The sequence below is a fragment of the Gasterosteus aculeatus genome, chromosome 9 (genome assembly GCF_964276395.1).
Source record: "Gasterosteus aculeatus chromosome 9, fGasAcu3.hap1.1, whole genome shotgun sequence".
Classification (NCBI taxonomy): Eukaryota; Metazoa; Chordata; class Actinopteri; order Perciformes; family Gasterosteidae; genus Gasterosteus; species Gasterosteus aculeatus.
The window spans coordinates 20,006,485-20,020,824 of record NC_135696.1 but is presented as its reverse complement, the minus strand read 5'-3'; the positions used below and the strand labels follow the sequence as shown (position 1 = coordinate 20,020,824).

At 47.1% G+C, this 14,340-nt stretch overlaps 2 protein-coding genes and 1 long non-coding RNA gene across 5 annotated transcripts; 2 read left to right on the top strand and 1 right to left on the bottom strand.

The window, feature by feature from the left end:
• Positions 1-429: 429 nt before the first annotated feature.
• LOC120813189 (E3 ubiquitin-protein ligase TRIM39) lies at positions 430-13,848 on the top strand. 3 transcript variants are annotated; one of them, XM_078079633.1, is made up of 2 exons: positions 430-574; positions 12,162-13,848. In XM_078079633.1, the coding sequence occupies exon 2, from the start codon at positions 12,164-12,166 to the stop codon at positions 13,793-13,795; it is 1,632 nt and encodes a 543-aa protein (XP_077935759.1). In that variant the 5' UTR covers positions 430-574; positions 12,162-12,163; the 3' UTR covers positions 13,796-13,848. The 3 variants fall into 3 exon arrangements, with proteins under 3 accessions (XP_077935759.1, XP_040025205.2, XP_077935760.1); XM_040169271.2 differs by lacking the exon at positions 430-574 and adding an exon at positions 11,505-11,669; XM_078079634.1 differs by lacking the exon at positions 430-574 and adding an exon at positions 11,555-11,669 and having other exon boundaries at positions 12,195-13,848.
• On the top strand, positions 4,783-9,729 carry LOC120813187 (G protein-coupled receptor 137Ba). The gene is made up of 8 exons (XM_040169270.2): positions 4,783-4,932; positions 6,657-7,379; positions 8,178-8,227; positions 8,337-8,559; positions 8,715-8,864; positions 8,975-9,103; positions 9,199-9,320; positions 9,425-9,729. Exons 2-8 carry the CDS (start codon positions 6,960-6,962, stop codon positions 9,531-9,533), a joined length of 1,203 nt encoding a protein of 400 aa, XP_040025204.1. The 5' UTR covers positions 4,783-4,932; positions 6,657-6,959; the 3' UTR covers positions 9,534-9,729.
• Positions 5,668-7,222, bottom strand: LOC144383067 (uncharacterized). The gene is made up of 2 exons (XR_013450521.1): positions 6,608-7,222; positions 5,668-6,190 (listed from the first exon to the last, which is right to left on the bottom strand). It is a non-coding gene; the product is annotated as an uncharacterized LOC144383067 (long non-coding RNA).
• Positions 13,849-14,340: the final 492 nt, after the last annotated feature.

The window sequence follows — 14,340 nt, the reverse complement described above, 5'->3', positions numbered from 1 at the left end:
CATTCCATTTTAGGTAACTTTATATTTCTACTACAAATATTGTAGTTTTTTCTGTACTAATTTAGTTGCAGTTATTGTATATTATATTATATATATATTCAAGCACGTCCTTCCTGTATTGTGAAAGCCTCGTATCTCCAGATGTGTTGATGTCAAATGTTTGTAATAAACTAAACAACGAAATGTTCATTTGTGTTTTGAGAAAATCATCTGTCTTCTTCAGCTAAATCAACTGTTTAAAATGCCTCATGGATCTTCACAAAGCTGAGTAAAGGTTGTTTTTTATTTTTATCAGAGATACAAGCTTTTTGCAAACATGACATGACTGAATCCTCCAGCAGTCAGCATGAATCAGAGGAGGAAACAAACCTCACCAGCTGATGACGCTCCAGTAGGAGGCGGAGCTACAGGCAGGGGCGGAGCTTCTACGTCACTGTCCAGAAATGAAAGTTCGTTGGTCAGAGAGGCAGACGCGCTGCAGTGAAGACAAGTCTCCGTGTTTCTCTGAGAGAAAAGTCAAAGTGACGTCATCAGGTGTTCCTCAGCAACACAGCAGAGTCTCTTCAGAACACTGGTGAGTACAGCTGGTCACATTTACACCTTCAACAAGCAGGAAGAACACACACCTTCTACTTTTCTCAGAGAGGAAGTTCCTCTGGGGCGGCACGGTGGCGTGGTGGTTAGCACCGTTGCCTCACAGCAAGAAGGTCCTGGGTTCGATTCCACCCAGTGGCCTTTCTGTGTGGAGTCTGCATGTTCTCCCCGTGTCTGCGTGGGTTCTCTCCGGGTTCTCCGGCTTCCTCCCACAGTCCAAAGACATGCTCTGGGGATCAGGTTGATTGGTGACTCTAAATTGCCCGTGAATGTGAGTGTGAATGGTTGTGTGTCTCTGTGTAGTCCTGCGATTGGCTGGCGACCAATCCAGGGTGTACCCTGTCTATCGCCCGAAGTTGGCTGGGATGGACTCCAGCCCCCCCCCGCGACCCTGTGTGCAGGATAAGCGGTTTGACAATGGATGGATGGATGGATGAACACTGAACACCTCTCTGGGAACTGTCACCTTACCGTGGTGGAGAGGTTTGTGTGTCCCTATGAACCTGAGGGCTGTGTTGTCGGGAGCCTTGTGCTCCTGGTAGGGTTACCCTTGGCAAAGTGGTCTCAGACGAGGGGCCAGACTAAGAATGGTTCAAGACCCCATGAAAAAACAGAAGAGGGAAGGAGTTACCTGGCCCGGAGGAAGCCCGGGGCCCCCATTTGGAGCCAGGCCCAGATGGAGGGCCCGACAGCGAGCGTCTGGTGGCTGGGTTTATCGCGGAGGTGGTGGGCTCACCACCTGTGGAGGAAACCGATGGGGTCGGGTGCTACAAGGGTGGCAGTGACAGTGGGGGGTCTAGACGGAACAGACCTGGGCGGCAGATGCTGGCTCTGGGGACGTGGTGTGCTTGTGCGGGAGGTGGAGCGTTATCAGTTGGATCTGGTGGGGCTTACCTTACCGCACAGCCTCGGCTCTGGAACCACACTCCTGGATAGGGGGTGGACTCTATTCTACTCCGGAGTGGCCCATGGTGTGAGGCGGTTGTGGGGATACTCATAAGTCCCCGGCTGAGTGCTGCTACATTGGAGTTTACCCCGGTGGACAAAAGGGTCGCCTCCCTACGCCTTCGGGTGGTGGGGGGGAAAACTCTGACTGTTGTCTGTGCATATGCACCAAACAGCAGGTCAGAGTATTCTGCCTTTTTGGAGACCCTGAATGGAGTCCTGCATGGGGCTCCAGTAGGGGACTCCATAGTCCTACTGGGAGACTTCAATGCGCACGTGGGCGACGATGGAGATAACTGGAGAGGCGTGATTGGGAGGAATGGCCTCCCTGATCTGAACCCGAGCGGGTGTTTGTTAGTGGACTTCTGTGCCAGTCACGGATTGTCCATATCAAACACCATGTTCGAACATAAGGATGTTCATAAGTGTACGTGGTACCAGAGCACCCTAGGCCAAAGTTCAATGATCAATTTTGTAATCGTATCGTCTGATCTGAGGCCGCATGTTCTGGACACTCGGGTAAAGAGAGGGGCAGAGCTGTGAACTGATCACCATCTGGTTGTGAGCTGGGTCAGAGGATGGGGGAAAACTCGGGACAGACCCGGTAAACCCAAGCGTGTAGTGAGGGTGAACTGGGAACGTCTGGAGGAGGCCCCGGTCCAAAAGATTTTCAACTCACACCTCCGGCGGAGCTTCTCTCACATTCCTGTGGAGGTAGGGGACATTGAACCAGAGTGGTCTATGTTCAAAACCTCCATTGCTGAATCCGCGGCGGTGAGATGTGGCCTCAAGGTCTTAGGTGCATCAAGGGGCGGTAACCCTCGAACCCCGTGGTGGACACCGGCGGTCAGGGAAGCCGTCCGACTGAAGAAGGAGGCCTTCCGGGTTATGATATCCGGTGGGACTCCAGAGGCAGTTGCAGTGTACCGACAGGCTCGAAGGGCAGCAGCCTCTGCCGTGATGGAGGCAAAGCAGCGGGTATGGGAGGAGTTCGGGGTAACTATGGAGGACTTTCGGTCGGCACCAGAGTGCTTTTGGAAGACCATCCGGCACCTCAGGAGGGGGAAACGGGGAACCATCCAAGATTGGATGGTTCAAGATCCAAGATCCCAACATTGCGTGGAAGTCTGGGACAGTGCCAAAAGAGTGGCAGATCGGGGTGGTGGTACCCCTCTTCAAAAAGGGGGACCAGAGAGTGTGTGCCAATTACAGGGGTATCACACTACTCAGCCTCCCGGGTAAAGTCTACTCTAAGGTGCTGGAAAGGAGGGTTCGGCCGATAGTCGAACCAAGGATTGAAGAGGAACAATGTGGTTTTCGTCCTGGTCGTGGAACAACGGACCAGCTCTTCACTCTTTCCAGGATCATAGAGGGGGCTTGGGAGTATGCTCATCCAGCATAGGGATAGGGTGAGAAGCTCAGCCATTCGCGAGGAGCTCGGAGTAGAGCCGCTGCTCCTTTGCGTCGAAAGGAGCCAGTTGAGGTGGTTTGGGCATCTGGTGAGGATGCCCTCTGGGCGCCTCCCTAGGGAGGTGTTCCAGGCACGGCCAGCTGGGAAGAGGCCCCGGGGAAGACCCAGGACTAGGTGGAGAGATTATATCTCTGCACTGGCCTGGGAACGCCTTGGGATCCCCCAGTCAGAGCTGGTAGATGTTGCCCAGGAAAGGGAAGTTTGGGGTCCCCTGCTGGAGGTGTTGCCCCCGCGACCCGACCCCGGATAAGCGGTTGAAGATGGATGGATGGATGGATGAACACTGAACAGAAATGACGGGTTTACACAAGTTATATTTATATTCATGTTCATTAAAAACGTCTTGTTTAATGCAGGAAACATGTCCGAGTTCTTTGTTTATTGATCACGTGACAATTCGTCAGTGTGAACGACACGAGTTCCACAGAAAGATCAATTCTAACGTGAGTTAATACACGAGGTTGATGAAACTGTTCAGTGGCTTCAGATACTGAGGAGAATCCACTCGACTGAGAACCAGCAGCAGAATAATAACCAAATACAACTGTAATTATACACAAACGTTGATCCAGTTTTCCTGCTGTAGTAACAAAGTATTTATTTGGTGCCGGAGAGCAAAACCATGAACTTAAATGATGTAACAAGAGTTTAGCAGCTGAGCTGTAGTTGTTGGAGCTGCACAGGCTGTTATTCATGAAGCAGCTTCATGAGTTTATGACGTCATACCTGTTTGTCTCCTTGATGACACGTGCACAGCGACTGGACCACGTGGAGGACGCGTGACCTCCTTTATATACAAAATTACCTCACAAGACATCTTCAGAGTTCCTTCACGTTTCTTTTTATTTTCCTAAAGAGGGTCGTACTCTTTAAAATGACACAACAAAACATTTGATCACTTTTTAAAAGTCGAGAACAAACAGAAAGACGACCGATAACAAAGAAAAACACACAATAAATACTTTGAAGCATCCGAGCAAAGAGAAGATTCCTGTTTGTGATCTCATGAGAAGCAGGAAGACGGTCGGTACCAACACGTCAGACGGTGTAACCCGGGTACATGAGGTCACCTCGGCATCCAAGGTGAGTCTCAAGCTGTTAGGCATTTTCTTGGGAACTGGTCTGTTTGATTGCTGAAGCGTCTTTCAAATGACTTTTGATTTAGTCAAGGCCTATGGAATAGAAAAAGAAAAATAGGAGTAAACACAAAAGTCAAAAGTAAACACATTAGTCACTTAAGTAGAAGTATGGATACTGGAGTTTAAAAAGACTGGTAAAAGTTGAAGTAGCAACTTAACCTCTTTACTCAAGTAAAAGTAAAAACGACAGGCTCTAAAATCTACTAAAAGTATAAAAGTAAAAAGTACCCTTAATTAAAAAAAAAATTAAAAATGTAAAGCTAAACTAGTTGGACCTCATATAATTGACACAACTGTAAGAAATAGAAGCTTAATTGAAACCTGATTAGTGCTACATGGAGCCCAAGACCTGGAAAAAAAAATACAAAAATATAATAATTCTGTCTAAGACCACAACAACTCGAAGAGCATGTTTTTCTCAAACTTTATTGGAATTTAAATAGACCTCCAAAGTGAGGTAGTGATATTCAAGACACACCCTGGCCTGCAAACCTACCAGGACATTATTAAGGAGTGTGTTTGGAGGAGATAAATAGACTGCAAAGTGCTTATCTGTCTGTGTGTGAGTGAGAGAGAGAGAGCGAGAGAGAGCGTGAGTGAATGAGAAAAAGAGAGAGAGGGAGAGAGAAGTATGATTGTCCATAATTCAGTTCAAAAACTGCTGCACTAAACAGTCTCTTGCAGGCTGCTGAGGCTGGGAGTGCGGTGTTAAGCCTCAGTGAAAAGGTTGCAAACTGCCGGGAAAGACTGAAGTATTTCTACTCGATCACCTCGGCATCCAAGGTGAGTCTCAAGCTGATAGGCATTTTCTTGGGGACTGGTCTGTTTGATTGCTGAAGCGTCTTTCAAGTGACTTTTGATATAGGATTCGTCACTTGTCCAGCACCTCTTGAATTCGGGGACTAGAATTGGTGCGGCGATCAGCTCTGGATCTTTAGTGCACTGCAAACAGCTGTAATGGCCCCTTCTCCTTGTTCCCTTGCAATTCTCACAATCCTGTCCACTGCTAAGAAGAGTGAGTTCCACCTCGTTGCATTTGGCCTCAAGAGCTGGAGTTTGCAATTCTCTTCAATGATCTCAGCTGCCGTGGTGGATCTTGCGCGCGATCTCCGCCGCTATACAGGCCACCTTAACGCACCTTGACTAAATTGTCTTAAAAAACATTAGATTTAGGTTTAAAGTAAAAAGAAATAACTTTTCGAGAGGCCAGCATGCTTCAGCCAATCAAATTGCCTTTCATGCAAATAAGACAGCACAGGCGCCAACCAGATCGCGTTGATGCTCACGTCTAAAGAGCGCAAAGTGAAGAAAGAAAAAGGCGGACCAAACTCCGTAAATCAGCGTATTTGTACCTAAGTTTGTAGTTTTACTTTTTTTTGCTTAGATTTTTTGAGAATTACCGAGAAATAGACGCTGTACAATATAAAAATCCCATTATTGTAATAAAAAATTCTCACTCTACACGGTGTAAAATCATCAAAACAGGATATTTAATGTTTGCAAACAAGAGGCCGAGATGACGCACATATTCAATTCATTTTATTTTGTATAGCCCATAATCGCAAATTACAAATTTGCCTCAGAGGGCTTTACAGTCTGTACACATACGACATCCTCTGCCCCTCTGACGTTCGCTATTGAAATGCTGTCACACATGGATACATGCGAAACGTTTGTGTAACATGTGCAACTAAACTTTTTATATCTTTGTAATCATATGGGTGAGATTCAGTTATGAACGTGCGTGCGTGCATAAGATACAGCGTATGTACTGTGACTCACTCGTGTGTGTGAGAGCATTTCAATAACGAATGTAGGAGAGTCTCAGCAGTGTTAGTAGCAGCTAAGTCCTAAACGGCTCCTCATAATTTCTTGCGTCCGATTTGAGACAGATGTCCACAGCGTGAAAGCGATTCTCTTCTGATCGACGCGTCTTCTCAGCAGGAGAGAGCAGAGCGCGAGATGAAGACGGAGCGCGTGAGTTTGTCGTCAGCGTCGCCTGTTACCCAACAGCCGGTTACGTAAAAGCACAGCGGAAGAACTGCAGAGAGAAGAGGACTATATTTAGGTTGTGCTGTGCAGTCCATTCATTCATTTTCCAATTATAATGTTCTTAATTACATCAGAACTGGTTCATTCTGCGCCGGCATGAATGTTGTTCAGATGCTGACCCGTGGAAAACACAGAATACAAAGATATCTTTACAATGTTACTCCCAGCTGAATAAAATGTTAAATGTTAAATTATGTTTTCTCCAAATAATGAGGCTTAACATTTTTTTGTTTTTGCTAAATGCAAACACTTAGATCGCTGTTTCTTTCTGCCACAAAACCCATCCCCCGGTATCCGTCTGACGTCGGCCTTTAAAAGCCGGTATCGGTCGGAGCCGGCGGTGTGACGCCGGCGTGACACAGCGTGTGTGCGTGTGCGGTGGGAAGAGCCACGGATCGGAGTCTACCTCTCTCTCCTTCCAGATCCATCTCTCCGTCCTCCTCTCCTCTCTGCAGCATCCTTCCTCCCGCTCAGCCAATCCCCTGCTGGGGAGCGTGGTCACGTGACCAACAGCCCCCAATAGCTCTCCACCAGGCACCGGCAAAAAGAGGGGCGGTGTCCCTCCGGCTCCTCCACCTCCTCCTCCTCCTCCTCCTCTTCTCTGTGAATCAGACGCCGAGTCGCTCGGGTGTGAAGGATCCGTCTAACGAGCCGCGACACGTTCCTTCTTCTTCTTCTCCTCCCGGAGGTCAGGGGCTGCTGCTCGGCCCTCAACGTCCTCACCCTTCCCTCCCGCTCCCGGGGAACACAGAGGGGGGATGAATGGGGAGGCGATGGAGGGGATCCCGGCACCGGAGCAGCAGCAGCAGCAGCAGCAGCAGCATGCCGGCAACGGCACACACCTCCCTCCTCCTCCCACCATCACGCCGGCCATCCCCCCCTACGTGAAGCTGGGCCTGACCATCGCCTACACCATCTTCTACTCGCTGCTCTTCGCCTTCGTCTACGCCCAGCTGTGGCTGGTGCTGCGGTACCGCCACAAGCGCTTCAGCTACCAGACGGCCTTCCTGTTCCTGTGTCTGCTGTGGGCCGCCCTGCGCGCCCTCCTCTTCTCCTTCTACTTCAGGGACTGTGTGACCGCCAACGCACTCGGGCCCTTCGCCTTCTGGCTGCTCTACTGCTTCCCCGTCTGCCTGCAGTTCTTCACGCTAAGCCTGATGAACCTCTACTGCGCACAGGTGAGGAGGAGGAGGAGGAGGAGGGTGGAGGTGTGGGTAGGCGGGGGACACACATGCTGGCACCTGTGGAGGAGACGCTGGTGAGACTGGAAAGATGAAGGGAAATAGTTTTCTCTGAAAGAGCCCCATCGGGTCCACGCGCTTCTCTCTGCAGTGAGGTGGAGGTGTACCACAAGGTGTGTCTGTACACAGATTTTTCGTTACCGAGGGCTTACTCAGGGTGAGGCGCGGCCATCTTTTGGGCCGGCTTTGCCCCTTTGACCTCGATTGCTCTCGACGGGCGATTGAGGTCAAAACAAACAAATGATTTAGCAAACGGCCGTTTTAAAATGCCGTCACATCTGAAAAGAGCCCAAATGAATACTGCAAGGCAACTGATTTTTCTAAAGGCAATTTTTTGAAGCGGTTTCCAGTGGAATCCAGATCCAAAAGTTTTCAAAAAAGATACAAAATAAATCAGGCTGAGACTCTGGCAAATGGTCCAGCCGGCCAGGTTCCAAAACCTCTGATTTCCATCTCTTCAGACGTGCTGTTGGGATCATTTGCAGCTGTTTCTGTATCAAGAAGGTCTTTGTTGGGGCCATCGTGAAGAGGCTCGGTTCCAGTTCACCAACACTCTTTGACCCACGTGAAGATTCTCTGTCCTCAGTGATAACCTTCGTTCTTCCTGCACAAACACCCATCGAGGGACATTCAGAGCTCTGAATTACTGAACAAACCACTAGTGGAGATGCAGAAGTCTGCAGCTGAAGGGGTCTAATAAGTCTTTTATCTTTGCCCCCCCCCCCCCCACCCCAGGTCTACTTTAAGGCCAAGTCCAAGTACACACCTGCACTCCTCAAGTACAGGTAACCTCTTCCTCCAACTCGCTCTGACTGAATATCTCAAGCACCTATACAGCTCATATTATTCATAAAGTTCCAATGTTTAAAATGCACCCTCCCCCGTCTGCCGCAGACTTCCTCTGTACCTGGTGTTCTTGGGCGTCAGCCTCCTCTTCCTGGTGGTGAACCTGGTCTGTGCCCTGCTGGTCAAAATGACCGCCGCCGACGTGAAGACCATCGTCCTGGTGAGGGTCACCATCAACGACAGCCTGTTCGTCCTCTGCGCCGTCTCGCTGTCCGTCTGCCTCTACAAGGTCGCCAAGATGTCGCTGGCTAACATCTACCTGGAGTCAAAGGTAACGTTCCTCCTGGAGGGAAAAGACACCCTAACGGAGAGGTCAATGGAATCGAAATGAATGATAATGAGCGACACCTGTGTGTGTGTGTGTGTGTGTGTGTGTGTGTGTGTGTGTGTGTGTGTGTGTGTGTGTGTGTGTGTGTGTGTGTGCAGGGCACGTCGGTGTGCCAGGTGACCTTGATCGGCATCATGGTGGTTCTGCTGTACTCCTCGCGGGCCTGTTACAACCTGGTGGTTCTCGCCCTCGCCAACATCGAGGCCATCAACTCCTTTGACTACGACTGGTACAACGTCTCGGACCAGGTGAGGGTCCTCTGGTTCTTTCAGTCTGGAGTTTAAAAAAAGTATGAGAGCCTTTTACTCGAACAAGAAGGCCGGCATTAGAAAGTTTGATCAGTTAAATGTACCTGCAGGCGGACCTTCGGTCGTCGCTGGGAGACGCCGGTTACATCGTGTTCGGGGTGATTCTGTTCGTCTGGGAGCTGCTGCCGACATCGCTGGTCGTCTTCTTCTTCAGGGTCCGCCGGCCGCCTCAGGAACGGGTCGGTGCCGCTGGCGGTCGGTCCGCGATGAAATGTCTCGACAAACATTGGACGGAGCGTCATTCACTTTTTTTTTTTTGTCTTTGTCTCCGCAGAGCACCGCTGGGATACCGAACCACGTGCTCTCCTCCAGAGGATACTTCTTTGACAACCCCCGACGGTACGACAGTGACGACGACCTGGCGTGGAGCATTCCTCCCCAGAATGCATCAGCCAGGTATATTGTTCTTTTTCAAATCCATTTGGACGAAGCGGCTATGATCAATATTCGTATCGATAATCACAACGATGCTTTGTTAACTGGCGGTTTCTCTCCGGCAGCCTCAACTCCGACTGCTACGACTGGGGCAGCCGCCACAGCAGCTTCACGGTGCACACCAACGGCGACGAGCAGCGCCTGACCGCCGGGGAGCTCCACCCTTACCCATAATCCCCCTCTCCACTGTACAGCGTCACTCTGCACTTTGACACCGATCGGTTGTTGTCGTAGACTTTAGACGAAATGCCAGAATGCTCAGCGGGGTTCCTTCACGCAGAGTCGGGATCACGAGTGTCTCAAACAAACTCGTCCAAAACATGCTGCGATGTGTGATCCTTAAACACCACAAAGGTGAAAGGTCAGGAAGCATCTTCTGGGGAACAAACCCGCACAATCTATCAGGGAGACATAGGAATCAAATAAGTGAAAACTTGGCGTCAGAAGAGCACTCGAGGTTTATCTTCTGGGGAACATTGAAGATGAATGTTGAGGCAATCCATCAGGTAGATCTGGGAATTATGTTATTGGATAAGTGAAAACTTTGACCTGCTGGTGTCAGAAGATCATGGGGAACGTGAATATCCATTCACCATTTAATCACAATCAACTCAAAGCTCAACTCAAAGCTCACAATCAACTCAAAGCTGTCGACGCCATTTAATGAATTGATTGGTTTTTGTCAGTACTGAAAAACCAGAGTGGAGCACAGAGGTAAATTAAGAAATACCAAATATTATTCGGATCCGTCCAACCTATCAGGGGTTTTTGATCTTCATGTTTAATCACAAGTGATCCATGACTTTGTGCAGGAGCCCTCCTTCAGCGAGACCATGTGTAATGAATGTTTAGAGAATGTTTCTTAATTATTTGAGTGTTTCCGAGGACAGTTATTCGGGTCGACAAATTATTCTGCTACAATTATTTTTGCTGGAAATAATTTCGTAAAGAGATGCGAGATATCAGCGACTGGACAGATCATCTGACATATTCATTTGGTCTAGTTTTTAAAAAGTGAATACGTTTTATTTTCCTGCCCCTGTCATTTCATTTCTTGAGGTCACTGTAAAGTAAAATGAAATAAATCGAAACACACAGACACATCAACGTAATCAATACCCTGTAGATATCAATAACCAGATGGCTCAACACCTCTGTGTTGTTTTACTGTTCACCTCAAAAGATCTGCGTATTAACCTCCATTCAAAAGATTGGTTTTAATTTGACTAATATCTTTGTGAACATTCGATAACTGTTAAATTATTATTATTATTCTTTGAGTTTTGATGCATTTTGGATTTTCAGAAGTAGTCATTAACATATTTAAAAAACTCTGGAAAGTAACAAAACCATCATAACTGTGGAAACCTTTAGAGAAGAAATAATGTGGAAAACTTTTTGTTAATATGAGCTTTGTTTTGCAGTGTTCACATTTGTGCTACAATCTTCAGAAGAAGAAAAGTCTATATTTCTAAGACGTATGTTTTGTAAGTTATTTGTACAGAGTCTCACTGAGATTGTGTGTTTTGTTGTTGAGCTTTTTTGTGTTGGTGGTTTGTGTGTTTGTGACGTGACAACACAAAAAGATCCTAATTAAAATAATCATCAAAAAAGACGTGGGTTAATTTAATTATTTCTTGAACACAAAGGGAAATTCTGGCATTTCATTCCATGTTTTCTATTTAACTCACATGTTGGAACAACAATTTGTGAAAGAGCCTCTTCTCATCAAAAAAACCCAATCATGGATGAATATTTAGATAATATTCTATCTATTTAGATTTCTGTTTCCTTGTTGTCAGACAATAATCGGAGTCATTGTCAAAACGAAGCACTTTCAGTGGAATTAATATGTGACATCCTACACCTGTAACACCTGGGACACCAGCGAGAAATATCATGGGGGTCACCTGACGTTTATAACAAACCAAACCGTTTAAAAAACTGTTGAAAATTGAGCGAGTTCTGGTTATTTAAAAGGTTCATGTTTCACTACCAACACAATGTTATGGTGAGCGAGCTGACCCTACCAAGATGGCCGCCATGTGCAGACGGCAACACGGACGAGACATCACGCCTTTATATATATCTATCGAGGAAACAAACCTCACCAGCTGATGACGCTCCAGTAGGAGGCGGAGCTACACGGAGGGGCGGAGCTTCACGTCACTCTCCAGAAATGAAAGTTCGTTGGTCAGAGAGGCAGACGCGCTGCAGTGAAGACAAGTCTCCGTGTTTCTCTGAGAGAAAGGTCAAAGTGACGTCATCAGGTGTTCCTCAGCAACACAGCAGAGTCTCTTCAGAACACTGGTGAGTACAGCTGTTCACATTTACACCTTCAACAAGCAGGAAGAACACACAACTTGTACTTTACTCAGGCAGGAAGTTCCTCTCTGTTCACTTCCTACTTGATAGAATGTTAACAATAAAACCATGTGTGTTTATCCACAGTCCCACGATACAGTAACTCAGTCTAACAGCTTCAAACTGTCCAGGACTTCAGTCACTTGGAGCTGAATCTCTGTGCTTTAAACTTTAGTGTCTCTCTGTTTCCTGATCCCTTCCTCTGTTTCCTCTTGGTGGATCAAGTTAAACGTGTTCCACAGTGAACCTGCTGGAGGCTTTTAGTGTGAGTCATCTAAATGAGACGCTACGTGTTTGTCACCAAGTAAGCAGAGCGTTGTTAGCGTGCTGCTCTTTATTCACAGCATGTGGACACATTCTGGACTGGTTTCAAAATAAAACTATTCATGAAAACTATTTTAAATAAAACGTTGTTCTTCTCTTCCACAACATGTGTAGACATGGCTTCTGCAAACTATGGTCCATCTGAAGATCAGTTCCTGTGCTCCATCTGTCTGGATGTGTTCACTGATCCAGTCTCCACACCATGTGGACACAACTTCTGCATGAACTGCATCAATGAACACTGGAACACCAGCGACCAGAACCTGTGTCCAATGTGTAACAAGGACTTCATCACCAGACCTGATTTGAGGGTCAACACCATGTTCTCTGAGATGGTTGTTCAGTTCAGACAGTCTGCTCAGCAGAAACCCAGCAGCAGCAGCTCAGAGCAACAAGAGTCCAAACCAGGAGAAGTTCCATGTGACGTCTGCACTGGAACCAAAGTGAAGGCCCTCAAGTCCTGCCTGGTGTGTCTGGTCTCCTACTGTGAGACTCACCTGGAGCCTCATCTGACAGCTTCACGCCTGAAGAGACATCAGCTGATGGACCCTGTGGAGAACCTGGAAGGCAGGATGTGTACGAAGCACGATAAACCTCTGGAGCTGTTCTGTAAGAGCGACCAGACGTGTGTCTGCATGCTCTGCACTGTTTTAGACCACAAGAACCATGAGTATGTTCCTCTGGAAGAAGAATATGAAGAAAAGAAGGTCGAGCTGAAGAAGAAAGAGGCTGAAATCCAGCAGATGATCCAGAAGAGAAGAGTGAAGATTCAGGAGATCAAACACTCGGTCGACCTCAGTGAGGAAGATGCAGGCAGAGAGAAAGCAGAAGGTGTTCAGGTCTTCACTGATCTGATGGAGTCTGTTAGAAGAGGCTTGAAGGAGCTCCTCAAAACCATAGAAGAGAAGCAGGAAGCCACAAAGAAACAGGCTGAAGCTTTCATCAGAGAGCTGGAAGAGGAAATCTCTGAGTTGATGAAGAGGAGCGCTGAGGTGGAGCAGCTGTCTCTCTCTGAAGACCACCTCCATATTCTCCAGTCCTCAAACATCCATCAGCCACCACCCACCAAGGACTGGACAGAGGTCAGTGTTTGTCCTTCATATGAGGGGACTGTGGTGAGAGCTGTGTCTCAGCTGGAGGAGACACTCAGTAAGAAGATGAAGAAGTGGTTTGCTGAGCTGAAGAGGGTCCAGATGTTTGCAGTGGATCTGACTCTTGATCCTGAAACAGCTCATCCTCTACTCATCCTGTCTGACGATGGGAAACAAGTGAAATGTGGTGATGTGAAGAAGAATCTCCCAAACAACCCAGAGAGATTTTCTAGCTGGTCCTGTGTTTCTACAAAGCAGAGTTTCTCTTCAGGCAGATTCTACTTTGAGGTTCAGGTTGAAGGAAAGACTTGGTGGTGTTTAGGAGTGATCAGAGAGTCAGTCGACAGGAAGGGATTCATCTCACTGAGTCCTCAGGATGGTTACTGGATCATATGTTTGATAAATGGAAATGAATACAAAGCCTCCGATGATCCTCCAGTTGTTCTCTCTGTGAAGTCTCGTCCTCAGAAGGTGGGGGTGTTTGTGGACTATGAGGAGGGTGTGGTCTCCTTTTATGACGTAGAAGCTGCAGCTCTCATCTACTCCTTCACTAGCTGCTCCTTCACTGAGAAGCTCTTCCCGTTCTTTAATCCTGGTGTTTATTACGATGTTAGAAACTCTGCTCCTCTGATCATCTCTCCTGTCGGAGTAAATTAATCATTCTCTGATTTCATGTGATGAGTTTATTCAATAAAGGGAATAAATGTAAATATACATTTCTTTATTTCTGTATTATGATCCTTATGGAAAATATCTATTTCAAACTTAAATCCAGATTTTATTTTCACTAAATATCCAAAGCTGAAGTTTTACTTAGCAAAACAATATATATCTGATGTGCAGCCTCTGAAAACATTTTGACTTTTATATTTTCATAAACCTTAACTTGATAAACACTGAACAGGATTGTCTGGTTTACACATGAGCAATATTCATTAATATCAACAGTTCATACAATTACATGTTAATACACAAACTATTTCTTCATGTAAGAGCAACTCACTGGTGTGAATGAGTGAAACCTCACCAGCTTACTACCATATTTAATTGACGGGATGTAATTTTCATGACTTTTTTTAGACAAAGAAGTTGTTTAAGCAACATTTCTGTGGTCGGTCTGTGAACATTCAGCCTTCGCAATGGTTTTCTCCGGGATGTGGGAGATGTGAGGTGCAGTTAACGGGACGGCGTGACTCCTCCAG